Source organism: Dermacentor andersoni, chromosome 4, assembly GCF_023375885.2.
Source record: "Dermacentor andersoni chromosome 4, qqDerAnde1_hic_scaffold, whole genome shotgun sequence".
In the NCBI taxonomy this organism is placed as follows: domain Eukaryota; kingdom Metazoa; phylum Arthropoda; class Arachnida; order Ixodida; family Ixodidae; genus Dermacentor; species Dermacentor andersoni.
The window spans coordinates 49337625-49365607 of NC_092817.1; the positions used below are offsets into that span (position 1 = coordinate 49337625).

A 27983-nucleotide genomic window follows, 5' to 3' on the forward strand; every position below is an offset into this window, starting at 1 on the left:
AAGGGTGTGAACTTTTCTTAGAGTGTACAGTGTACGGATTAATTTTAACTTCGTGTGGGGGTTCTAAAAGCCGTTCTTTACCGTGCACCCAAAGCACGGTACGCGAGCGTTCTTGGATTGCTCACTCAACGAGATGCGGGCGCCGCGGCCGGTTATCGAACCCGCGACCTCGTGCTCCAGCAGCGCAACGCCATACACTCTTTAATATGCTTGCACCCTTTGGGGCGTATCTTGTCCCACAATGATAATCGTCATCTGTCTTGCCCGCTTTTCCTTTCTTTAGCGCTGCGAGCCCGGTACTTCCAAGTCACAAATGGCTTGCGCGTTATCAGCGTGGCATAACATTCTTGACTGCGAGCGCAGATATTTCAAGAAAGGAAACGCACGCAAGGCAGATTACGATTATTGTTGTGGCACAAATATACACCCCATAGAATGCAACTGTTTTAAGAGTGTACTTTCGGTGTACACCCTTTGGGGAATAAACGCTTTGTCCATGGTAAACACTTCAAATTTTAAGTTTACATCCTTTAATTGGGGTGTATTCTTGTCCCGAAACAATAATCGTCATTTATCTCGCTCGTCACATGACGGTGACGCGAGATAAACGACGATAATTATTGTGGGACAAAAATACGCCCTTAGCGGTATGAAGCGTTCTTTTTTTCTTTTTTTTTTTTAGAGTGCACAATATATGAGTCCGTTACGCGCTAGCTGGCGTTGCTGCGAGGAAAGTACAGGATATGCGCAGCGCTAAGGAAAAGGGGGAGGGGAGCTCAATATCGATGACAATTATTGTTGCGTGACAAAATTACGCCAGTGGGGGCGGGAAATTTTGAAGTTTGCATTTCGTCGGAACGCGGTGCATACATGGTCTGCTCGTATGTATGTATGTATGTATGTATGTATGTATGTATGTATGTATGTATGTATGTATGTATGTATGTATGTATGTATGTATGTATGTATTTCTGATCGCCAGGCGAGGAGGGGGCGCCCCCCGCCCTTCCTCCGCCCGCCCCCCCTGACTTTGCGCAGCTGGTGACAATGAATTACGTATGCCTCCGTACTCCAAAACATAGTTCCGAGAGAAGCCAGTATTGAAAGAAGTTTGCCCAGACGTGACGTCATAAAAATGATCGAGTCTCCGCACTGTGAGGTGTGCAATGTGCCTGAGACTATAGGTCATGTGCTTTGTGACTGCCTTAAGTACGTGGAAGAGCGTGAAAGGTTGGACAACGACCTTACGCGTCTCGACAGCGCACCGTTGTCGGAGGACGTTATTTTAGGCCCTTGGCCAGATGCTCGATCAAGTTTCAAGGCCATTCAGGCATTACTGAACTTCTTAAAAACTACGGGCTTGGATTGCAGACTTTGAGCATGCTAAATTGCTTGCGATATGTTCTACATCTTCCTTCTATCGTCATCGTCACCCATCATGCACCTCTTCTCTCTTTCTTTCCCTCTTCCCCTTCCCCCAATGCCGAGTAGCTGGCTAGAGGAATATACCTCAGGCCGACCTCTCAGCATTTCGTATCATTAAACTTCTCTCTCTCTCTCTTTTCTTCGAGTGCGACAGCGGTGTATTTGCCACTACCTTTCTTAGGTTGTTACCAACCGTAATGTTCCTGCAAAATCCGTTGCCTGCAACTTACCTTGCTGGCGTTTGACACTATGTAGCATCGACTAGGCGTTGATAAAGACGGTATTGGGAGCGTAATACAAGTCGGTGCAGTAATTTCTTCTGATAGCTGCTGTTGGGAACTGCTCCGGCAGGACTGCGTACGTGTCTGCAATTAGATCCTATTGTCTCGCGGCCTCACGATTTCGCTTGCTTGCGTAGATCCTTCGCTTTCCTCCAATAAAAAAATATGTTTCGCTCACATAGCCGCCACTGTCTCTGCTATAAGTTTACTGACATAATCAAAGGTAAAGCCGGTTTTATTATTTTTGTCGGCGCCAGTGGTCAATGCCTATCCGGCATTCATGCATACAGTGCGTTTCACAACTACTTCCCGCTAATGTAGCTTCCGCACCGAAGTTATTAAAACTTAGTTTCAAAAAATTATTGACGATAATCGACCAACTTTCAACCTACCAGTTTTGGCAAGCAAGAATTACCATCCTGTGTTGCAATTCCCTAGTTCTGATAATGGTAAAGATTTACCGCTGGAACTCTCGGTGCACTGATGATGCGTTTGTAGGTGTAGTGGTGCGGATTTCCTGCCCTGTATAGGGACGAGGCCACGTGGCTACGCCTGTCTCGCGAGGGTGTAATCCTGTTGGTTCGTGTTTTGTTCGTCAACAACCGTCAAGTAGGCATTGTGTTCTGTGCGCCCTTCGAGCACACACGACTTCTGTAAAGAGGCGACAAAAGAGCTTGATAAGAACCTGGAAGTGCCTGTCCACGTCTGTGCCGTTTGCCCGATATGGGGATGGCGGATACAGAACTACACGACGCGCTGCGGCAGCTGTAGTTCCGAGACAACATTTACTGCGTCTAAAGAGCAACTTCTGTCTCGAGACGCGTATGCATGGTACAGTACGTATATCGTATAAGCAGGGGTGGTCGAGCACATCCATGACTGCTGGAACGAGACATTCCTTTGGCTTGGAACTCCCAGCTTCAGCGACTTTCTTTTATCTCAAATACTTTATTTACACGGCGGTGGCACGCTCGCAATACATTCCACACAAGCACGGTCGTTTCTGTTGAGTTCATGATAGGTGCGCGTGTGTTACCAGCTAGGACTTCAGCGAGTGTTAGAGAGCTAGCGAACATGTTATAGTGTCAGTGCTTACTCCCTGGCAATGTCAGTGACCTCAGATTTGGTGTACCTTAATGACTTCCTGCCACAACGTCGTCCGTGCGCATGTGCCTGCCGGCTCACACCCTCAAGGCAAACCACTGCAATTGCTATCAGCGGCGTAACCAGGGAGTGACCAGGCACGTAGCCAGTTTCCCTTGATTGGTGCGTAATAATACAACTGTTACCTTGAACAGGCCCTTGGTCTGCCTGAAAGCGTGCACCATCCTCTACCTGTGTGGGGCGGGCGTTCGAAGGATATGCGCCTTTGTTCAGAGGCGACGTGCCAGGCATAAAAGGGAGCAGGGCACCGACCGGGAAAATTTCGGGGGTGGGGCTGAAGCCCGGTCACCTCCTCCCCCTTCTGGCTATGCCACTGAGGTTGGCATACTGGGCACGTGGCTCCTTCCCCGAAACTTCTGTGTTTATAAAGTGGATGCCCCCCCCCCCACGCAAAAAAAATATTCTCGCTGCACCACTGACTACGATCCCTTCCATGGTGCTCATACCTGAGCTCGATTTGAAAAAATGCAATCGATCATTTAATGTAAAGCTGTACAAATGCGACGATTCTATTCCTATTTCATACCAGTTCGCGTTTCGATCATCAACATGTGCCCTACAGCGCCTTATTGCCAGGAGTGACCAGTTGGCGTCAACCATTCTTGCACTGGAGGTTATATAACGGTTAGGAAAACTGACCGTTCACTAGGCCTCGCGTGTTTCGTTCGTCAGAATGGGGCTTTTGATGACAAAATCGCGATTCTGACCAATGCACGCGAGGGCAGCGAACGGTTCGTTTTTTGAACTATTCTGAGATCGCATCCCGGGTAGGATATAGTGACACTACCCGACGACCCAGGCAGTGCATAAAATGCACCCGAATGCCGTTTGGGACACTGTCAAAGTCGCCATTTTGGCAACTGTGGTTGGCTGAAAGCGTGAACATATCGCGAGGGTTTCGTGCCCATGGAAGGAAATAACCATATGAAGGAGCATTGCGCAACACGACTGAAGCCTAACCGGCCTAACACCTGACCGTCACGTCACAGCACGCGGTAGGTTTTAGTGCTCAGTGTCCGTCCATCTGCGTGCCGGAATGAGGCCAGACTGTGCAGTTCGCGAGCGCGATTGTATGGTGCACAGAGACCTTTTGTCGAAAAAAGAAATCTCTAATTATTCCATTATGCTTGATTCTATTACTTTTCTAATGATTCACCGTTCGGTCAAGTGGGGCGCCGTTCGGACCACTGGCGATGGGCGAAAATTAGTATAGTTTGAAGGTCGCTGACCTAGCAGTGATATTGGGGGCGAGCTCCACCACTGGAAAAGCTGGCGCTGCCGTCGGCGTGACGTGGCATGAGGGATCATATAGACACAGCGGCCGCGTCGGCTGCTTCAGAAGCACCAAAGCAAGCTGAAAACGAAAGTTTTAACGTCCCACCAGCGCTGCAGTTCTGTGTAAGTGGGGAGGTTTTCCCGCTTCGGGTGTATTTGACAACACTAGCACGCACTATAATATGTAGTGGCTGCCTTTGAAGGCGTTCAACATGGTGGACTACTACTCGGTGCGGCAAGCCGGACGTATACGCAACGGGGCCCGGTGCCGCCTTCACACGTATCCGCGGGACAAGCTGCGTGAAGCTTGGATCGCGAAACTTAGAACCAGCAAGCAGCCATCAGCTACAACTTGGGTGTGCGGCAAGCACTTCCACGAGGAAGATTTCTGCTACGGCGTTGCAGTTGCGATGTTCAGTGAGTGGCAGAAAGCGCGGTTTGAGAAGCTCGCCCGCGCGCGCTGCCCGGCTAATGTCATGAAGTTTTGATCTATGAACTTGTTGCTAGATACTGGCAAGTTCAATAGAACTGAAAGGGAACGGCAAGAAGCACAAAAGGAGGCATGGCATGTGCTACTGTTTGTGTTAGCACAAACACGAGCACATGGATTGGATTAAGAAAAATAAGTATGGGGTAATTGCTCGCTGAGAAGACCTGTAAACATACGGTACGGTGCAACTTCAGAAATAGTGATATTGAAACATCCAAAAAATTAGAAAAAAAAACGAAAAAAAAAAAAAGATTGAATCGTCGCGACGGCGCATCACGTCGCCGTAGGCGTCGAAGTCCATAGTTATAACGATATTATTTTTGAGCAGCTCTGATAAGCGTCTACGCAACAATGGTTGCTTGTGTATACAGTCAAACGTTCATGTGCTGAGGCCTAAAGCTCACGGCACGATGCGAAAACGCGCTCGCAGCGAAAGCGAAACATTGCGAGGACATGCATGCAGACGCGAAATCGGTCGCTGCGACTCGTGCGATCTCTGCATTGAGGCTTCATTCTGTTACGTTCCATTCGGTTATACAGCCATATTTTGCTCTCAGCGATTGCCGACGTTTCACGTAAGAAACTTTCTGGGGGCTCCATCGCGGTGACCGCGGGCAGTGGGGGTTCATTGTACTGTACGTATTCGGTAAAGAGATAGCTTCTGTAAACCATTCTGTGCTTTCTGTTTGCAGAAGAATATTATTTTTACAGTAAATAACTTCTGTTGTTTCGAGAGTACTTACTGAAATGTCCAGGAGGGCTCACGCGTGGTGTTTTTTATATATTGAGCGTCGACAGCCATAGTATGAGGAGCGCGTCAAGCGAGGCGCTTCCAATTGATGGCGACTCTGTAAGTCCTCGCCGCCAATATCTCGCCAAAACATCTACACGAAGGTCTTCGGTATACAACACGGTGCATATTCCCGACACATATATCGCATATTTCGCCGCAATATTATTTGCAGAAATCGAGTCGTGCGAGTATAGATTTCCTTTGAAATCTCATCCCAGCCTGAAAGGAGAACACCTGAGATTATAATAGAGCAGGCGGTGCAGAATCTCTCCGGGGCAATGACGGTGCGCACAATAATGACGCGGCTTTTTTTTGGCGTGCAATGGTTCTGACGTACGACACCCGGGACTTCCTTCTTATCGGGCTCACAAAGGGCCATGCGCGCGCACGGAGTGACAATGAGAAAGCCGTTTACGACAGCACGGTGATCATGATCAGCGCACGTGTGTGACGGATGCCTGCGCGCGCGCGCGCAGTCGCGCTGATAAGACAAACTGGGACGTTCTCAGGTCGTCCTTGGTTCTTTTGTCCGTAGTTTGAAAGCGCGTGCATGCGCGTGGCTACTGCACGCCGAGGTCGCGGCGAAGTCGTCAAAACAGGCACGCGCGCTACACGACGCGGTCTGTCTGGGGCGTCACGTCCAGACTCCGTTCGCCCATAAAAATGGCATAGCCAGGTCCGGCAAGGTTCTGACTGGCGTTGCGAAAGTCGTGAGGCGCAGGAGCGCTGAACTTAGCGTCAGAAGTTGACGGCTGGATGCGATCATATTTATTTAGTAGGTTTTCCTTTTTTCTTTTTTTTTTACTAGTTGTAACAACTTGTCATTATTTCGTATTCTTGAACATCAAAGCTGGAACACAGACTGGTCCGTGGGTTGAGGCTCACCGAGGTCCCAATACACAGACTGCCCTGCTTCCGGCTTTGACCATTTTGATCTCCCCGCTGCCTTTTGATTGCCCCGAAGAGATTCTCCACAGCCTGCTCCATTATAATCTCAGGTGCTCTCCTGATGCTTCCACTTGCCACAGTTACATGTGCACACCTGAGCAGTAGTTGTAAAAAAATCCAATCTATCCTCACGACAAAAAAAATGCCTCACAACATCTGCAACACGAGTCCGAACCTTGCCGTTAACTTTCTCTTCTTTTCTGTCTTACCAAAAAGCTTTCCCAGAGAATGCCTAGGGCTTTACTATCGTGACAGTACAGCACCATCTTGAAAGTACACGTGGAACCGCTTGTAGAGCCACTGTACCTCTTTATGGCACCTCTGGCAAGCGTTGCTGGTGGTCCTACAGGTGGCACAGAGAGGGTAAAAAAAAATGTGTTTGTGTGTGAGTGAGTGAGAGAGACCAAACAGCCATCACTTCCTGACAGTGGCTGGCTAATGACAACAGCCAGCAATTAGGTGGCAGCGGCGTTCAACAAATGGTATCACATGATTTTGAGGAGTCTTGCCTTTAATGGGGCACCTGTGCCATCTTTACCAAGACCTAGGAAAGGTTAATAGTCATGTGGTTAGTGTGCACAGCAATGTTTGACTTGAAGACTAGATGTGCTGCCAGTGTTGCCTTTCCTTTCTTCTTGCAAGCCTTTTGACTAAACAGCGTTCAATATCTGCAATGAAGAACTTCAACAAGAAAGACTATCACATATAGTTAAGAAGGCATCTTGAAGGACTGCAAGTATCAATTAATTTGCAGCGACACCGCAAACATAGAGAAGTGCTGATTGAACATGTTTCAAACTATATATGCTCAATGTTCTACAATATAAGATGTTTAGGGAAAGTTGCAAAAATATTCATGCCATTTCAAGGTAGCCAAAGATATTAAGCTATTGTCTGTTGAGACTCGGAAAAATAAAAGCCAGTGATTATTACTATTTTTTTTTTCAGCCATGGCTTCCATACCCTACACAATGCACTCTGCTGTGAATCTACATAAGAAGCTCACAGAAGAGCAAACAAAGAATCTTGGCGTCATCTTTGAACCACCGACCAGCAGTAAGTTCCAGAACTGAATCCACAAGTCCTAGCAGACTGTAGCACACAGTGCTTATGATAGTGCGAAAAGACATCTCTATCTCACGGTCACATACCTCTCAGGAGTGGAGTAGCTTAACCTACACACTTTTGTATTGTGCAGCAGTTGAGACAACACTGCCAAAGTACAACCCGAAGCTGATGAACAGCATCTGGGGTCTCTACAACCGCTATGCTCCGCACTCTTTCCAAAAGAACTGCGAAATCCCCAGCTGCTCCGTGCCCGGGATTGTTGGCGCCCAGGACAAGTATGAAGCACTTGATCATTACTTTATATGTATAGATATTTCTCATGAATGTGGAGAGTCCTCATGCTCGTTTTTTAAAGGGACACTAAAGAGAAAAACAAGTTTAGCTGCATTAGTAAATTACTCTGAAATAACAGAAATGCCACTAATTACTGTGTGAGGAGGCTTGAAGGCTTGATAAGGCAGAAAAGAGGCAAAAATGAAGTACTGGCGGCAACACTGCCTTGAAGTTCCCACACTAGCTCACCATGATGTCGGGCATGTTGACAACTGTGTGGGTCAAATTAATATATCTTTTTTTTTTTTTTACAGGAAAGATGGACTACATTTTGTTCTAAAAGAACCAATCACTGGAGTATTAAGAAGCTTTATTGAGCCATTGAACAGTTCACATATGAAAGGGTACTTTTAAATCAATGATGTCACAATGATGCACCAGTGCTGGAATTTCAGTGCAAAATTTAAAAAAAATAGAAACTTCATACTCACTTCTAATAATCAACATATTACTGTGAAATAAAAAAAGAACAGTGTAAAATGGAAGAATACTTTATCCACCTAAATTGATCGTGTTTCTCTTTAGAGTCCCATCAAGAGGCTTAGCAACACACCTGTCTGCTCTTTTTCTATGTATTAGTGTCTGTATGTAGCATTATCGTGCCTAGTGTCCGTGTTAGCCTCAATTGACAATTGTTTTACCAGTGCGTTTCTGCCCGTATACAACAAGCTCATCAAATGACCAATCTTACACTGAACCTGCATACTGTGAAAGGTGTAGACGTAGATGTGAGTGCTTGCAATACCTTTTGTGTTGCTACTCTACAGCCCTTTGGAAAGATCGGGTGTGAAAGCACGCTTCATGTTGTAGCTCCATTACTGGAGTGAATAGTGTTTGCCTGGGGACCTTTCATTTTGGTGAGAGTGCATGAAGAATTTGTGCTTTGGGTTATACAGAGTGCACTTTGGCAGAAAATATGATATGTAGCAACAACATTACACTGGGTGCACACCGAAAATGAATTGTTACATTTCTTACACAACCAGACTGTTGTCAACAAAGTCAACCAAGTCCATGAACAATACTCAGTAGTGACACTTTTATGTCGGACCAATGTGCATGGAAGGTTGGTAGAGGGATGCATGTTGGAACAGTGGTCACGTTACAATTATTCACAGTAACCTATCTTCACTGTCGCAAGCAAATGTGATGCTAAAGGTGAAAGCCACCAGTGGCAATCTTCCTAGAATAGGAGAATACGGCACATGAATGAAATTGAAGGTGTTAGCACAAAGAACTGGTTGGCACTGCTTGCACTGCAACATTACTGCAGCTTGAGTGCAGCAACTTCATTATTTAAATTTATAGAATGACCTTGGAAATAAATTGAAACTATAAATTTTCAGTCTATTTGCATAACAAAAAGCTATATCATTATGAAAAACTATACTGAGAAACTGAACATATGTACCTTAGAAAAAAATCTAGAGAAATCTAGGGAATTTCTTTAGCCAATTTATAGGAAAACTGGCTTTGGAGGTTGGCAGCACTAATTGGCAGTTATGGACAGCTGTTTTTTAAGACAATAATATTTTCACTTGCAAACACATAAGAAGAAAGTTGCACTGTTTTTGCCAGATTGAACGGAGTGGTGTCCAAGATAACTGTCCAGCAAATCACAAGAGGAATTTGTTTTGCTAAATGTACATCAAGTCGACACAGTTATACCAATGAGCAAGCCACTGCGCTCACTAATATTTTACTCCCACATATTGCAGGCCATTTGGATTGTCCCTCTGGAACCGCCTGCACTGAGGTAATTCAAGACAAGTTAAACTATACCATGAAACACAATGCTTCAGACAAGTTTGACTTGTCCAGAAGCATTCTTACAAAAGCAGGTGCTGATATGTCTGGCTCATATGCACATTGTTTTGTTTTTAATAAGTCCAAGTAATTTTCCTGGCTTCTGTTGTATAATAACATTTCAAGCAATTCCTTTTTGCAACCAGCAAGCAATACAAGTAGCCCAACAACCCTCTCATATACACAAGCCCTTTTGTAGCATTTGTCTGGTGGCACAGTTCATTAATGCCTTGGTCATCTCAAAAGTTCTAATGATGTTCTGGTAAAGCCTAATGCTCGATGAAGCAGATGACTGAAAATGTAAGTTTCTAATGAATTTTCATAATTTACTGCCAACTTTTCACTTGAGGTGTGCACTTGATAATGCCCGTGTAACAAACTAATGTGAATGAGATGTTTCATTCAGACATGGAATAAGAATATATTTTTGTGGTTTTGTTTCACTGTCACTTAAAGGGCTAATTTTTAACTTAATTCATCACTCTGTGCATATAACCCTATCACACGGCAAATCTAATGTAATTTCCAACAAATGACATTTGTTGAGGTTAATGTGATTATCACTGCGTGCTGTCACATGGCGAAAACTAAAGTAATTTTAAAACAGTGAAAATGACGATAGTAAACAAAAAAGCCAGAAATAGCATCAAGCCCACTCTTGTCCAATAATTATTTTCCAATATGCTAAATGCCATTGGAATGAGTTTGGCAAACTAATTTATTTGGAAATTCATTTCCAACGAATGCCATTACATTTTACCATATGACAGCAAACAAATGGCATTATGAGCAAATATCATTTGTTGTAAATGACATTAGATTTGCCCTCTCACTTTAACCAAAGCACTACAGAAGAAATAAAAAAAAGTGCCTGTTATCATCCTCACATATTTCCATTCAATTTTTTTCCAGCAAATGGCTCTGAACACCCCGGTAGCATGAAGGAGCATCAAAGCACTCACAGATTTAGAGCGCAACTGTGGTTTTTTATAAGGTTGTGTAGTAAAAATTAGCTGATATGGAAATAAAGTGTATGTCAATTACACCTTTTTCACAAGACACCTCAGGGTTTTATAGCCAACAGCAAGCCCCTAACTCGAAAACAATCGGAGGTATGTTTTTGCTTTTATTTCTTTGCAGTGATAGCAGTGCAAGGGATGTTTTGTATGGTTCACGATGATGTAATGCTGGCTGGGTGTAATGTAGATTCTTAGGTGATACACTTACAAAAACGTGAAAACAAACTGTCATGGCAACTATGAGATTTGGACTCAAGTACTGCGGGTCAGAATATAGCAATATTTTAACCACTCCACAGAGATAATTCACACTAAAAGTGCGAGGTCTTCGCACATTGTATAATGAATCTCGCTGCAGTGTCGTGTCAAATATTCCAGTTGTTGCAAACAAGCACTTATGGCAAAAAGAAGTTATGTCCATTTACATCCAGCCATGCAGAAAGATTATTTATAGTCAATGAAGGATAAAGAGAAGACTACAGAAGTGGGAAACCTAAAGAGAAAATGCAAAAAAATCATGAGCCATACCCCTCTGTGAAGGTGGATGGCCAGTGAAGCTGTTTAGCGTGAAGGTGCGTTTCTACTCAGGAGTCTGGACTATATGCGGCCTCCCCATTACGACAGAAGTGAAATTCAAAATGGAGAACGGGAACTTGTCTTTCTGGTTTTTATATACATTTGCGTGGACAATGGGACCGCCGCACCGAGGAGCCGGAAGAAACTAGACAGGCGTGACGTGTCGATGGCACCGCCACCATGGACAGCGGAAGGAAAGAAAACTAGATCAGTGGTGGTGCAGCCAGTTTAGGATTTCGAGCGATTTTTGGAGCAGGAAAAATTTCATTCTGGAACAGTATAAGAGCAGAAAAATTCGTCTTCTTGGAACATTTGGTGTAGTACAGCAGTAGTTTGTAGCCATTGGGCGAAGCTTGTTATTACTGTGCAATCAGTAAGTCCTGCTCAACAGTGAAGTGAGACACAAAGCCAACAGTGACCAATTAAGCTTGCCTTCCCACACGCACGGTATATGTTGCAAGTATTTTTATTTGGGTAGGCAAGGAACTTAATTGTGTAAAAAATAAAATAAAATTTTGTAGGCTAATAAGAACAAAGATATGCGCCTAGGCGCAAGTCAGACATAAAATTACAACTGAGCTAGAACAATTTGCACTGTCACGCACAAGACAAAAAGTGATGGCAAATGTCATATGCATTCAAAATGACAGATGTGCTTTTATATGCTTTACTGCACCAGACAAATGTGTACTATGCCCAAAAACAATGCTAGAAGCTTGACAAGAGACTAAGTGTCTATAAACGGCACCAAGATTAGATGCCTCTGTACGGTGTGTCGCAAAGATGGTGATGGCAGCGGAGAACGTTTGTACCATCTCGTACACTCGCTTTCGTTGTGAGCCACTTTGTCGGCTTCTCCTTTGTTATGTGGCCTCTGCGAATAGATATGAGTCGATTCGGTGCAAAACTGTGGCTTCTGTCGCTGATACCTGACTGACCTTTCGGAGCACTACCTTTTACTGCCCCCAAGGGCTCAAATCACAGGCACATCCGAAATAGCTCTGAAGGCCTGCCAATGCAATTATTAGGCGTATTGGTGCTCGTAATGTGACAGGAGATGGCTGGTGCACGCGTGTATAAATAAGGAATACATACTGTGTGCCGTGACAATGGCCTCTTCCCATTCTTGGTATGCTTCACCGCAACACTTCGCATATGCTTCACTGCGTACCACTGCTGTAACGAGGCGAAGCTGACTTTAGTAAACCTGCATTATGCAACGCGTTGTGCTTTCACAGCTTAGAAGGCATTGACCAGGATTACAAAGGCAGAGTAGGCGCCATTGCTAACAGCGGCGAATTGTTTTAATGAAAAGCACCGAACCGCACGGAGCTTGGTGGCGAACGTCGAGGTAGCTAGGCCTAGCGTTGCCGCGGTGGTCGCTACGGCTTCCAACGGATCTGCGTGTGAGAGCGCCTGTTCGCGGCGACGAGATAATCAAAACAGCGGCGGTGGTGGCTTCGATTAATGCCGTGTCGGACCAGGAGCTCAAGGGCAGTGAAAAGTAAACAGCAAAAGATATGTTGTCTCATAATGTGCATCTACCTGTGTATACTAGCGACAGAGCATAGACTGCTCTGAACATGGGACCTACCAAGTTGAGCATGGTGGAGACAAGTATCTCATGAGAATATGACAGACTCACTAAAGACTTAACGAAAGAATAATGCAATGAAAAAAAAAATCACAAGTGAACTTATTGTACATTTTGTGAACAAGAGAAGTGTGCCAGAACAGTAGCTTATGCAGAGGCCATTCTCCACAAAAGCCAGACATTTGATCTAAATTCACGGTCAGAGGATATTGGTTACAGCACCCTTGTTTTGGAATGAAACACCCTTTCATTACCTTTTGGTGTAGTAGGTCATGCTCAATGAGTTGAATCGCTACTGCTACTACACTAATGTGAAGCAGCAGCTCAACTAATGTGTAGCCAGCCAAAGATCTTCTTGAAGGGTCCCTCACCAGGTATGACCATCTTAAACAGAGAAGCTCATTACACACTTCACATGCTGACAATCGTGTCTTGCAAAATATTACAGCACTGTGTGCCACAGGAACAGCTAAAATTTCAAACCTAACACCATGCATTCTCCCTTTCAAGGAAATGTTGCTTTTAGCCATGCAGTCAAGGTGACGTGCACAAACACGTGACATAAACGCAGTCCTCGCAATATCATTCACCATGGCACGTTACTTCAGTAAATCGTCCAATGCGTAACATGCAACGCCGGTACCGAAAATTTGGTGTGCAGCAAAAAAGAAAGAAAGCAAAAAGGTGGGGCTGGTCAGGCAACTCGGTGAGGTCCCTCAGTTTTGGTATGGGAGAAGGAGGGGAAAGAACATCGCTTGTGGACGCTGCTCGAGGCTGAAGGAGAGAGTGCCTCTGTTGGCAGTTATGCTCACCTCCTGGAAGTGGGCTAAAAGGGTATTAAATTTTTTCTATCTCCTCCAACATTAAACAGATTTCAAAAATAATTTCAGTAAAACTATTCTTAGACAGCATTTCGGGACTTCCAGTGTACAGCCAAAATTTATAATGAGGCCTGGTGAGGGCCCTTTAAGTGTAGTAGTACCTCAACAAAATATTCAGAGGGTTTGCTCTCTATGCTTCGTTTCATAGATAGCATACAACACCGTGGATACTAGCAAGACTTTTTGCAGCGACTGCATTTGCGCTAAGAAATAGTTCAGTGTTTTTCTGCCAGCAATTATGTGAAACTGTTCGTTACATAGGCTCAGTATTAAATAAAAAAAATAATTTTGCCCTTAAAAGTGATGAAACTGTGCTATATGGCTGCTAGTACAATAGATTTCTATTAATTCGACTGGAGTTATTCAGATTATTCGGCTAATTCAATCTCTACTGAAGGTCTCGGCCAGTGCCCATACGTTTCTATGGGCCCGAACTTTCGTTATTTCGACCTTGAAATTACCCTTCGTCACATAATTCAAACTTTGTTGGTCGTCACACTGACCCCAGTGGTGACTGCAGTGTTGACTACAATAGTGGCGGTGTGTCTTGGTGGAGCTTAGGGTATAGTGAATGCGGTGAACACGTCATTTTCCATTGAAAATGCCTATTTTTGGCCTGCCCTGGGCAATATTTTATCCCGAAAATGGCAGCTCACAATGAATTACTACAGTATTTACCCGATTCTATTGCGTGCCTTTTTTTCCCAGAAAATTTTCTTTGGCAGTGCAATCCGATATGAAACAAAAACCGTGTCAGCAACTACCATCAGAGCCAACCAGGCTTGTGTCATCACCATTGCGTTGATAAGACGACAACCACAGATGGCGACAGAACAAATTCTCGCATAGCATGACATTCCACTTTCAGTCTATGGAAGCACACTCAAAACGAAAGTTATTTTACATGTTAAAGGGGCCCTGAAACACTTTTTGAACATATCAAGAAAATGTTGCCAATCTGTTGTAGAGGCTGCTGTGACCATGTGAGCCAAATGTTACTGCATTGCATGCAACAGGGAATTTACAACAGTCAAACACAGCGAAAAATTGCTTGCTCTCCCTTCTGCAATATTGTCATGCAGTGTCATTGAAAGCAGCTGGCCTATTACCACTCTTAGCTGATTTTGTGGTTGTGAGAGAGCATTGTCAGTAATACAGGTTTGCTAATCTTGAGTCAAATAAATGAAAATACAGTTAAAACTTGAAATAATGAAATTCAATAAAACAAAATTCTCGATGTAACAATGTATTTAACCTTTCATAACCTCTTGTCCATAGAACATGTAACTAGAACCTCAGTATAAAAAAGTGTGTTAACAATATAACCATACAAAGTGTTAACAATATAACGAAATTTCGCTTCTGCAGCAAAAGAATGCCGAGACAATAAATGGAAACTTCCGCCGACGCAGATGGCCAAATGATTGAATTACAAGTGGCTGCTTGCAAATGCACCTCAAGTCATGCTTGGTGGCGCCACAAGAGTGACCCCTGAAGTGAACCCGCATCATGTTCTGTATGAAGTCCAAGTGCAATAAGATCTTATCGCGCCCCCGCGCACTTTGTGCTTTAAGTATGAGTGAAAGTGTGCGAGGGTGAGAAAGAAAGGTGGTGGCTTCACGTGCCGCCTCCCAGCACGGGCAGAGGGAAAGAGGAGGAGGGGAGCGAGCTCACGGTAACGTGATCAAGCATGCATGAGGGATGGGGGAGGGGGGGGGGGCAAGTTTACGTGCATCGCGATTTCTGGTGCAGGTCTCGGCCGTGATGGCTGTAGGCGCGGCTGAGCTCATGCAAAGCTGCGTATCCTGCATTAGAAGTAATCTGCTCGATGTGCAAAGAGTGGGCGTGCCGAGATGGCGTGGCATCATGTAAGCTGTCTTCCCGCACGTTTAGTATTGGAGGTTGCGTAATCTCGAGCTTTGGTGGCCCATTGGAGCGAGAGGAAGACGAAGCATTTGCTCCCGACTGCCGGCACTTTTCATGATACCATAATGATACCGTGGTCCCAGTGGGGGCGACGCTATCAGCCATGGGGGCAGAGTGCATGCAAAAGCGTGGCTGGCTTTGCTTAACTAGTAGCGCCTAAGTGAGGATATCGTCAGTGTGGCATGAAACTATCATTTGTCGTCAGGGGCGTAGCCAGGGGTGGGCCTTATGGGGCTTCAGCCCCCCCTCCCCAAAATTTTTTCATGTTGTCATGCTCCGCCGACCAAAACAACCCCCAGCACTGAAAATCATGCTGCATTTTGTCTAGAATGTAGTTTTCATGCTCGAAAGAACATTTTAGAGCGAACATTGTGAAATTGGGCTGGATTTCGCGGCAACGCCCATGCACTGGCAGTCACATATCGTAACGCCAAGGAGCTCCTTCTGAGCACAAAGTTCCACAGGCGTGGCGGGCGGGCTCGTCGCGGCATCTCACCAAGGCCGCGGAATCTAGCAAGCGCTTGGATTTCAATTCTGAAACTTTATGGGTATGAAGTGCTAATAAACTTTTGATGCGAAAGGTGCATTGACATTTCCAAAGTCGTTTTAAATTTTCAATTCCGGAACTTTGTGGGTTTAATGTTGTTATAAACATTTGACGCCAAAGGTGCATTGATTTTTTTAAAGTTGTACATCGGACCATACAATGAGACACGCCAAATCAACGCACTATCACATAAGTTGACAAAGCACGCATTGAGATCCGATGAGACGAAGCATTGTGGTGGCTCATTTGTGCCGTCATGTCAAAGAAAAGTATATCAAACAATTTTTTTTTCACCTACACCAAAGCATTCATGTCAAGACACTAAAGGAAGCAAAGGTAACTACCTTCTTATTTATTTTTCTACTTGGACTTTTATCTGCGAGAACACATTGAGGCTCCTCCTCTTCTTTTTCTTTTTTTTTTTCTCGCTTCCTGTGGGCTGCCGAACCAGCCAGAGCTCATGCGTTTTTCCTGTGCTGCATTGACCACCGCGCGGCGCACTTCGATGCGCATTCGTTTTTCTCTGGCCGAGTGTATTTTTGCCTGGCTGAGTTTTGGACACCTTCTGGCTAGCAGACGAGAAAACGAAGCAATGGTCGCCCGCCACCATCACTGCGGGGACTCGATGGATTGCAATGCATTCGCTTGAGCGCAACCTCTCCGAAAAATTTTGTCCCCGCGGTGTAGGATACCGAGAAGTATGTGTATGGTTCTCTGTGGATCAAGCGTCTCACATTTTCTTCGATATTCCTTCGGTAGCCACACTAGGTGCCCAAAGTAGGCATTCGATTGTGGCCAACGTGCTTTCCTTTCCATTATTTCATTTCGGTGCCCCCGCCTGTCAAAAGAAAAAGAAAAGACATTGTTGTCGCGCAGTGAATTTTCGCATGATGAAAGTTTGATTTTGTTACTTCTCTTGCGGAAAGTAATTGCCCATGGGAAGCTTCAGCTGACGGATATTATATTATTGCGATAGCAGTTATATGGACACTCCAGGCGCATTCCTCACCCCCAACGCAATTGCAAAGGCTGATTAGGCAAGAACGGAGGATACGCATTGATGAATTGGCAGAGCATGTGAACATCAGTCACAGTTCGGGTCACACCATAATTCATGAACATCTCGGTTATCAGCTCTTGTGTGTGCAATAGATGCCCAATATTATGAATCACTACAAGAAGACGGAGAGGTTCGGCGCTGCCTTGACTCATCGTTCATAAAGCATAAAATTATAAAAATAGAATATTTCTACACTTTTCGCGTTCTAAATTCATTTTATTTCTCAAAGACTGCCTTCAAGAAATTCCTAGTGTCCAGCGCATCTTTGACACCGAATTCAATTCTTCCAATACAAGAAATAGTGATACGTAGTACCATTATTTGTAGTAAATATAGCCTACAGTCATTACAGCATAATCTACCATACGTTATAAATAAATATCAAGGTACATATACTTCATCCAAGGAACTGCGAATGCTTTTTGTAAACATGTGATCACTGATTGTTTATCGTTTTTCAGAGCCAACTGTGTTACTGATTTTGTAACCCATACACACATATATTTCTTTCTTCTGTTGTATCGAATATGTTTTCTTTAGACTGTCAGAGCGAATTGTGTTAGCTTATTAGTAACCCTTACACACATACTTCCTTTCTTCTGATGTATCAAATATGCTTTTTTCTCTTAGTCTCTATATAATTTTCAGTCTTGTTATTGTGCATTTATGTAATTAATTTATTCTGAGTGTCTAACAATGTTACAATTTTTGATGCAACCACCATGTATGCCTTGTAACGGACCATCGGCCCAGTCAAGCTGTTTTTCCAACAGCTTTTAGCTTTTGGTATCTACCAAAACACTTGTATTTCTGAAAATAAAATCTATTTCTACCTATCTATATCTAATCCGGTATCACGATGAAGGTGATGACTTTTTGTCTGCAATTGTGACCGAGGACGACTAATGGTGCCGCTACTACGAGCTTGAAACATAATGGCAAAGCTTACAGTGGAAACATTTGAATTCACTCTCCCAAAGGAAAGCTTTTAAGGCTGTCATTTCTGCCGGAAAGGTGTAGTTGACTTCTTTTTCAATCGTCAGGGGCCATCATTGATCGAATTTGCTAAACCTGGAGAGACTATCAATTGTTTCCGATATTGTGAAATGACGGATCGGCTGCGAGTCTCAATCAAGATTAAACGACGTGGAAAATTGAGGAATGGGGTCATCTTGCTCCACGACAACACCCGTCCCCATGTCGCTGATGTAGTTAATACAAAACTGGCAAAACTCAAGAGGGAAACGCTGAAACATCCGCCATACAGGTCAGAGCTGTCGCCTTGCCACTTCAACATTTTAGAGCAAGTGAAAAAAACAGCTCAAGGGAACCAGATTCGTGTCGTACGATGACGTGAAAAAGTCAGTTACAAACTTTTTGAAACAGCAACCCAAAGAGTTTAATGAGACGGGAATCACGCAACTCGTTAGTCACTGGGACTAATGTCTAAATGCTCATGGAGACTACTTTTAAATAAGATACCCCGTTTGTCATATATTCGCATTGGCTCACTTTCATTTGACTCGCCCTCGTATATTTTGCAGAACTCCTGCTTTCTATATGTGCTCTCCGTTGCGACTATAATTTAGGAGAAATTACTCACAATACATGACCGGTGACAGCTGCTCCTGCACAATACATTCTAGCAAAGGACAGCATCACTGAGATTTTTCCTTGGTCGTTGCATATGTACAAAAATGTAATCAAGGTTCTTGAATGACCGAGAGAGAGAGAGAGAGAGAGCAAGAGAGAGATGCATATGAGAAAAGGCAGGGAGGCTAACAAAGTTTTATTAAAATATTTGTCCTAAATTGTTCGTTTCATAGCCTTTACATTTTTCATATCAGCGGCATGCACCGCATTGCTGGTTTCAAACTGACATAGTTCTAAAGTTCGTGTGATACTTGCCTTACTTATTAAATATAAAGAAAACATGGAAGCATTGATATCAATTATTTCGGGCACAATTTTTGAGTCATACGAGTATATCCTTTTATGAAAAAATACACATTTTACTTGTCTTGACAGTGTGTAGAGTTCAAGTATTCATTTGCAGCATCTTTGGCAATGGCAACGCAGTTATTAATAATGTTTAATGTATTTGATCCCTCGACAATTTCTATAAGGAGGAGGCCAAACTGCAAAGTGAGCCCCCCCCCCCCGAACGAAATTTCTGGCTATGCCACTGTTTGTCGCCGACTCCCAAATTCATTAAAATGAATTGCTTTCTAATTCAAATTTGCTTTTTTCGATTGCCTGATAATTCGAAAAATTCTGCGGCCCTTTACTGTGTAAGAGAAATCGATTGGCCACTGTACTTATTTGCATAAAAGGTTGAATTTCAATACAGCAAAATTTCGATATGTCGAAGCAAACTGCCGATTTACCGACTTCGTTATATAGAGGTGTTACTGTACAAGTCTGCAATCTAAAAAAAACAGGAAAATAATTTCATCTTTGTGCTGCGTGTAGTTGCATTTGCTGCGCGTGGCCTCAGAGATGGCAGCAGCATGCTGTATAGTCTAGTTTACCTGCACCTGCCATGGGCAGCTGCGATGAGACCTTTAGCTGCTGCGACACTAAACTTTTGGCCGGGGCGTTGCCCTTTTGGCTACTTCTCTAGTCGCTTCCAGTGCACTACTGCAGATAAAATGAGAGAAAGTCGGGTATTGGTGCAATAGCTTCACTTATAGTTGAAGGATTCAAAAAAATTTTGTGGCATGAGATTTGTGAGACGACGTCCTCTAATAGTGATGCGATAATTCTGCGATTAGTTGCAAAAGTTTTCAGGACCCTTTTAGTCTAGCGGCAACCAGTTGCATCATGTGTTTTTGGTGTTCTAGAGAATTGCATGTGTCACAGGAGAAAGTAGTGAGGTGGTTAGGCTAGATGTAGAGCATCATCCTATTTCCAGTTGTTGCAGGGTCAGTTGATAAATACAGAATATCAAATGCACTATGGACCATACAGTGGAAACATTGTGGTTTTTCATAAACAGTGATAAAGTGCTGTCTAAGTGATGATGATGGACATTAGTAAACAAATTTCCCTTCTGTGAAGGTACATTACACTGGTTTGGCCTTTTTTTTAATGCAAGAATAGAGGGCATGCTACATTTTTCTTGCTTCAAAATTGGGGGTTCATTCAATTTCTACTTTGTTTAGGAGCTTTATTGTAATTTTTACGTGAGTTTTCTGCTTTTGAGCCCATAAAAAGTGTGTGCACATTCGATTCGGGGACATGTTTGAGACGGGGCAATACTGCCAAATGAATCAGCGGTAGGTTTCGGGGTTCTTTCTGCCTCTTGTTTAATGCAAGCAGCAAGATAATTCGACAAGTTTCATCGGTCCTATCAGGGTTGATTTAATGGAAATAAACTGTAGGTTGCATTAGACCATTTTGCTTTTCGTTGTTTTCCTTTATTTTTTCACCCTGCCAGGGCAGCCACATGCTGCTGACTCACAGTGAAGCATAGACTGGCAATAGCTGCATCTTCTTTGCAGAGTTGTGTGTAACTTCACAAACATGGTATGATGTACAAAAGACACCAATAAAACTTCACGCGAGGAAAATTATTAAGTGTCCTCCCTCAACAAAAATGAAGAAAAGATTGTTCAGGCAAGGTGCTGAGCCCACAGCCTTTTGATTCAGAGCTGGATGCCTAGATTACTTGACCACGAAATGCTTTTTTTTTATTACATAGTACTGATTGTATCAAGTAACATTGTAACACATTGGTATAACATTGTATGTGAGAACTGCATAAGCGCTACCCAACACATTGCACATCGATAGCCTAAAGGGGACTATGAGTACCCACGTAAAGCACTATGTGTGCATCCTGTGACAAAGCACACTACAAACATTTTGGTGCCTAAAGGAGTGGCAACAACAGCCAATTAATCAAGATGTGGTGCCAGTCCGGTTGAAACTCTGTCCAATGATATATGTCTTTCAAGTGAACAATGATTTTACTAAAGTGGAATTTCAACAGAAACAATGGGCTTAGAACTGTAGTCCAACATGTGCTCTTCCATAAACAATGTAGTCCAATTAGGAAAAACATATCCAATGCCATGTCATCTTCATGAGGTGCAAGCAAATATCAACCAGTATGCAGTTTCAAAAGACTGTCTTCAGAGTACTCTGTAGCCTGTCCCAAAACAATATTGAATCTTTACAATTCATAAAGGATCGCTTTAAAGTTTTAGGTACATCACAAGGACAATTCACAGAATGACTTGACCACAGCCTTGACCGTGAAATGCAGTGATACATTTTGGTGACTGGACTTCTTGTGTAGCTTCCACAGCATTGCAGGCTAAGTACAAAACAAAGTACAGTGTGGACATGTTTCAGATTTCTTAAGGCTACTCTAAAGAAAGCCATGATACCATTTGATATATAGCATAAGGTAAATAATTAAATCTTTTACCGAAAACATATGGAGAACCATACATGACAGAGTCATAAAAAGTTTTATTTACCAGTGGTTAAACACTTCACCTGTAGGAACAACATGCATTTACTCCTGGGCTGCACCTAAAAAAAGTACCTTCTCTTTTAGGCTACAGGAGGAATGAAAATACACTACTTGTACTCCATCTCACTCATGCATCACTGGATTCTTGAGCCTTACTCCTGATTTCAGCACGCTTGTCCTTCTTTCGCCACACACCAGTCTCCCGAAAGTTGCTCCTTTCATTCAGGTACTCTTCTCTGCATATGTGTTGGAAATCGGGATCCTCATACCTGGACAAAGAATGAGCACAAGCCATATATAAACAAGGTACTCACATCCAAAGCTCTGGATGTGAGATGCGAGGCACAAAACCATTGCAGAAAACTAAGCACCTACAGAAACCATATTATAACATGCAGGAGTGCACAAATTGCAGGAGTTAACTTCAGAAAAATGCAACTAATTAACAAAATGGTTTTGGTACATTCTGAAGTAAATGGGGTCTCGCACTGTTGCTACAGAATTAGCAGCTACATGCAACTTGCTTCTGGGATGATTGTCTCTGATCATTAAATTGGCTATGACATTGTCGCTATGGCCACTTGATGAAAATGGCAAAAACCATGGTGTCACGGTTTTCGCAATGTCAGGGTCAACACCCAAAAACTTCATGCGGGGATTTCACTTTTCACCTACCCGGACTATCAGGGCTGATCACGTCACCGAGTTCTCCTCTATGGCGCCTTGCATGTTTTCTACCAAGTGCTTATTGATAGAAAAGACCGTGACGCCATTTGTCATGTATGGCAGAGAGATTTCCTTGATATCCTTCGCAGCTGGATCGATGTTAGCTTTTAGGAGGCACACCACGTCCTTCGCTGGCCTGTCCATATTAGTCAGTAGTACTCAGAATACTATTAAACTGAGTCAGGGTGTCTACCAAGTTGACATTTCCGAATTCCCTGAGTTTTCCAGGTTTTCCCTGAATGCCTTTGCGAAATTCCCTGAGTGATGCAGAACTGTTTTATGTCAAGACGAGCTGAAACCATATTGCCCGATGCGCTCACTCTCTAGGCACATTCGAAAATGCTCTGAAGGCCTGTCGGTACACGTATCAGGTATATCGGTGCTCGTGCTGTGACAGGAAATACAGGGTGTACGCATGTATAATTAAGGAATACATACTGTATGAATACATACATACATACATACAGCGTGGGAAGGGGCAATAGCCCCTTCCCACGCTTGTTACGCTTCACTGCAATACTTTTGCGTATGCTTTACCAAGTAACATTCGTGTACAGAGGCGAAGCTGAATTTCAGAAACCGGCATTATGCATCGCACCGTGCTTTCCAAGCTTCTAAGCCAATCGCGAGGACCGCAAAGGCGGATTAAGTGCCATTGCTGAAAACAGCGAATTCTTTCAATAAAAAACACTGCACCCAACGACAAGAAGCTTCACAGCGAACGTCGAAGCAGCTAGGCCTAGCGTTGCCGCAGCGGTGGCTACGGCTGCCAGCGGATCTACGTGCGAGAGCGCCGGTTTCAGGCGGCGAGGTAATCAAAATGGCAGCAGTGGTGGCTTTTATTAATGCCGTTTTGGACCTGCGGTCATGGCAAAACGTCCGGAAAATCGGACAGCGAAGAGTTCTTGCGTACGAAATTTCAGACGTTCTGATACATTGACTCTATGGTGTACGTGGTGGTGGTGCCGCGAAGCCGTCCAAATTATCGGGAATCCGGAAAGTCGGTCGTTGACTATACACTGGCAACTCCTCCAGCTGACGACAGGCCGTCAAAGACGATTTATTACGATTCTTGTCTTGCTCGAGCCAGCTTTACCGCGACTTTCGACCCTTTCAATAAAATTACAGTTAATTTTCCCTGATAGAGGGACAAATTCCCAGAGTTTTCCCTGAGTTTTTCCAGACTACTCAAAATCACTGAGGATTCCCGGTTTTCCCGGTTGGTAGACACCCTGTGAGTATTCTCAGTTTACCGTTGCAACAGAGAGCAGAGGGGCCAATAATGTTAGACACACACACACACACAAAAAAGAGAAAAAAGAAACTGGACTCTCAATGCAAACTTCAACCTATAATTTCAATTTGAAATTGCTGCCTCTAAGCCCCTCCCACAAAGAGCAACTGCCATTTTTGCATGCATTTTGTGACATCAACAAGTGCAATGCCACTGCTGTGCTATCTATGAAATATTTCCAGACCGTGCGCGCACCTGTGCAGAGAAGGTGCAGGCCTACCGTCGTGCGAGTGCGTCTAAGGCTGACTGCTGAGACACGCATGTGATAACAAAACCATGCACATATTACTCAGGGTGCATTTCATTTCATCACCCATAAGTGCTGCCAGACTGCTGTGCGGTTCAACTGTGACATTAAAAAATTCCACATACAAGTTTTCTACCATACCGAACGCGCTGAAATTTAGCCAGATTGTTGTGGGACGCAGAGTTTAACATGCAATGCATAATGCAAACTCGAAAATTTGGCATCAAGGCCCCTTTAAGAATATGGAACTGAACAAGTTTCACAGCTGCAGCAAACATCGAAATCTGCATGATGACATATTTTGCCACTGCGTAAACATTCTAACTGGAAGAGCAATGCATTTCATAGTATTGAGTTTGCATTTCTCGGAACTGGTGCTAGGCACAAAGTTTCTGGCAAATGATGCTTATGCCTTGAGGCTGACTTTAATTCTGCTATCTCAGCAGGTCCTCTAAAGCCATAATTAAAAAAGTTATCCAGTGTGCTTTGTTACATAACAATTGCATTGGTAACCACAGCACAAGTTCTGTGTCCACTGCCACTATGAAGCTGTCAGAAAAAATTTATTTATTTCAAATCCCCTATTTTTAATGATGAGAGGCAGTCATTCCTGAAACATGTGGTTATTATGTACCAAAGTTAAAGGCAATCATTAGCCAAAGCAAACACATGCTGTAACATGACTTTATTTTTCAAATTTTGAATTTAAATAAGTAGCCAACATTTTAGTAAAACACTGACTAGCCACAAATGTTTGCCTTAAATATGAAGATTAGAATGCATAGAGACAATAATTTGTCAGCAAAATTGCTGCATATAGACTTCATAAAGCTTGTTGAAATCAATAGGCATAAACTAAACAAAGGTGAGACAAATCTCATATGTGAATTTTAGGTTGGAGACTACCCTTATATAAAGTAAAACCAAACGCATTTGTTTTTCCCATGACCTTCTTCTGAAAAAAAAAATGAAAGAAGAAAAGAAAAAAAAGGAAAGGATCATTAAAAAGATTGAACAGTTGTTACATAACAAGTGAGCAAAGTTTAGGATTGTGATTTTTCATCAAAAATGGTGGTCAGAAGCCGTGCATTTTTGTATTTATTTATGTTTATGAATATTTTTTGTTCTGTGAGCTAAGTTTCACTTTCAGAAATCTCTGCTTATATTACTGTTTATAAGTTTAGAAATTTGCACAATATACTTTGTCATCAAAAATAAACATGGGAGCCAGCTATACTCTGGCAGCCACAAGTGAAAGGGTTCTCCAATTTACTTTCTGTTCATTACAGTCTGCACAGTTTCTTCCATAATTCCTCAGCAGACGTCCCCAGCAATGCTTACTCAAATGTTGCTCATTACAGATAGTTCCTACACAAGAATCTTTCTTTTTACCGCAGAGCTGTAACAGGGTGTTTTGCAAATCGTTTTCGTGCTGTGGTGAAGGCTGGCTTGAGGCAGTGTGGTCAATACATATGCAAATGCAAGGCAAAGGCACCATGCGTCAGAAACCCGACTTTGCTTAGAAACATAAACATCAATGATTATAAAACAAAAGTTACCTTGCATACATCTTATTCGAATAGCCAACTTATATGTGTGCTGCTTTTTAAACCAGTAATCCGTAATTTTTGTTTCTCAAGTTGTGTTATACCATCCCCATGTTTGAGGTCAACTAGGTGTTTCTACAGCTCTGATGATGAAAGGCGATGCTCTGGTGCTGTGATGCAGACTGTGTGGGAGTGGTCACTAATAATAGCCTGCCACGAGCATGCTCAAATGTAGCAGCAACTGCTAGTGTGTTTGAGCGAGTTCTTGAGCCAGCAAACAGACTCCTAGTACTTTGAAAGAGTGAGATAACTTTCTTATACAGCTTCGCTGTCTTAGATGTATCAGTTGTAGGGTTGCCATACATCTATGAAGCACTTTTTTTTCTTTTGACAGCCTGAGCAAGAACTGGATTAGAGCAGTTTAAAACAAAAAGCCTTGCTCCATACTCCCCAAACAAATGGACAAATAAGGGCTTTCTTATATGCACCTTCTCAGGCTGACTGCTGCATGATGACATTGTGGAAGCGAGAGCAAGTGATTTTTCACTGCTCTTGACACGAGATTGTAAATTCCCCGCTGAACACAGTGCAATAATATTTGGCTCACATGTTCACAGGAGCGTCTTTAATAGATCAGCAACATTTTATTACTATGTTAGAAAACGTGTTTTGTGGCCCCTTTAAGCTAATTCCTATTGAATGATTTTACATTCATTGCATTATGCAGTGTGCAAACATGTACTGCTTACATAAAAAAGTGACCAATAGACCACTTTCAACTTGCCCCCTTTAACATTTGTATACACACTTTTTAGTAATAAACTAACATTAAGTAAATACAGAAACTGGGCTAACGTTTTAACTGAAAGAGACAATCCTAATGCAGAATGTGAAGCCCATCACATGAATAGTTCAATATCGCTTCCAGACTAGCAAAAAGTTGACAGTGCTATAATGTCTGTGTAGTGATAAACTCTAGCTAAATTTGCCCAAAAAACCAAAAACAAAGTTCTGAAAAGACTGCCTATCATGCTCACATGATGGGGAGGAATAAGCAGTTGTTGCTAGCTAATGAGAGAAACTGCTAGTAAAGGACATGCCTGACATTTCTTGACAGTGAAAATAGAAAACTCACCACTTCTTCAAGCACGCCTTGAGAGCATCGTTTTCTTTTCGGCACATGAACGGTAACATCAAACCTTCTCTTTTGCTGCATTCGCCAAACTCTAAAAGAACAAAAACCAAGATGACCAACAGTGGTTGGACAAAAAATGTCGGCAATATTCGGTCAAAACCAAGGTGACATAATGCGACAATAAGTGCTAGCACGCGCACCGGCGCCTGGATTTAAAATTTTCACAGCAGTGGAGGTACACGCTACATACTGCACTCTAATTAAAACTACAGAGTGAAAGGTTTGCCTTATATGACTGTTTTTACGCCAATTGCAATGATTAAAATATAGTAAGCCTCTGCTATCAAGCGAGTACTGCAATAGCTAGATTCACTTTCTAATCTGACGGAATAATGCATAACTGCCATAAGGTATAACTTATCGTACTAAACAAACGTGTCAGTCAGTCTCTCAAAGTCGGAAGTCGACACCACGAGGAAAGCACGTGTATAAGCTGGAGATACTTTTCTGTATCTTTCATCAGCTACTAAAGGGCGAGAGCTTCGCATATGCCGAGTTCGGAAGAGCACTTTGCGACACGCGGTTACGCAACTAAGCACGTATTAAGTTTTGTACTACATGACCATAAATCCCCAGCATTCTTAACACCTGTACATGCACTACAAGTCTGTACTGGGCTGCAGAACTGACAATGAGTTTACTTTCGAGACGCACTCTTCGATTACGCATCGCACGTACTTAGAACGAGGTCCGCGCACTTTTCCTCGCGTGCCTTGTTCCTCATCTTCTGAGGGATGAGGACTTCAACCTCAACTTTCCTCAGCCGTCTGTCACTTGGGTCACCTGGAACATATGCAAGAACGGTGTGTCAGGTATGCGATCAAGACGGCACCTGCCAAGCAATACACACCCAAACCATGGGGTCCTCCGGAAAAACTCTTCGGCAGTACCGAAGATTCAGCATGTTCCGCGACCTCCGGTGACATTTGAAATTTGTGTACTTGGTGAAGCACTGAACAGCCAGCAACCAGTTGCTCCCAGCGAGCGACTGCACGCAGTACTTTCTCCTCCAGTGAAAGATCACACCAGCACGAAAACTTTCGAAACGAAACTCCGCCAACTTCGCATGAACGCCAATTGATGCACCAAGATGCACCAATCAACACCAACGAAACGCATAGATTAGCATAGACGAATGACACACTCCCGCAGACGGCTTTTATATGGTTGTCACATAAGGCACTTTTGATCGTGATAGAACCCGATCGGGATAATGTTTCTCCATCGCGGCTGATTCTTCTGCACAGGCAGAGAAAGGGAGCGAATCATGATCGAGAAATTCATCCAGATCGTGCTCGATCGCAA

At 43.4% G+C, this 27983-nt stretch overlaps 1 protein-coding gene across 3 annotated transcripts; it reads right to left on the bottom strand.

Annotated features, from left to right (window-relative positions):
- Positions 1-8070: 8070 nt before the first annotated feature.
- On the bottom strand, positions 8071-27979 carry LOC126537102 (COX assembly mitochondrial protein homolog). 3 transcript variants are annotated; one of them, XM_055073701.2, is made up of 6 exons: positions 27529-27979; positions 27357-27461; positions 26619-26709; positions 21826-21938; positions 12274-12354; positions 8071-8960 (listed from the first exon to the last, which is right to left on the bottom strand). In XM_055073701.2, exons 1-6 carry the CDS (start codon positions 27602-27604, stop codon positions 8890-8892), a joined length of 537 nt encoding a protein of 178 aa, XP_054929676.2. In that variant the 5' UTR covers positions 27605-27979; the 3' UTR covers positions 8071-8889. The 3 variants fall into 3 exon arrangements, with proteins under 3 accessions (XP_054929676.2, XP_054929677.2, XP_072143920.1); XM_055073702.2 differs by lacking the exon at positions 12274-12354 and having other exon boundaries at positions 27529-27973; XM_072287819.1 differs by lacking the exons at positions 8071-8960; positions 12274-12354 and adding an exon at positions 13027-13156 and having other exon boundaries at positions 27529-27969.
- Between the last annotated feature and the right edge of the window lie 4 nt (positions 27980-27983).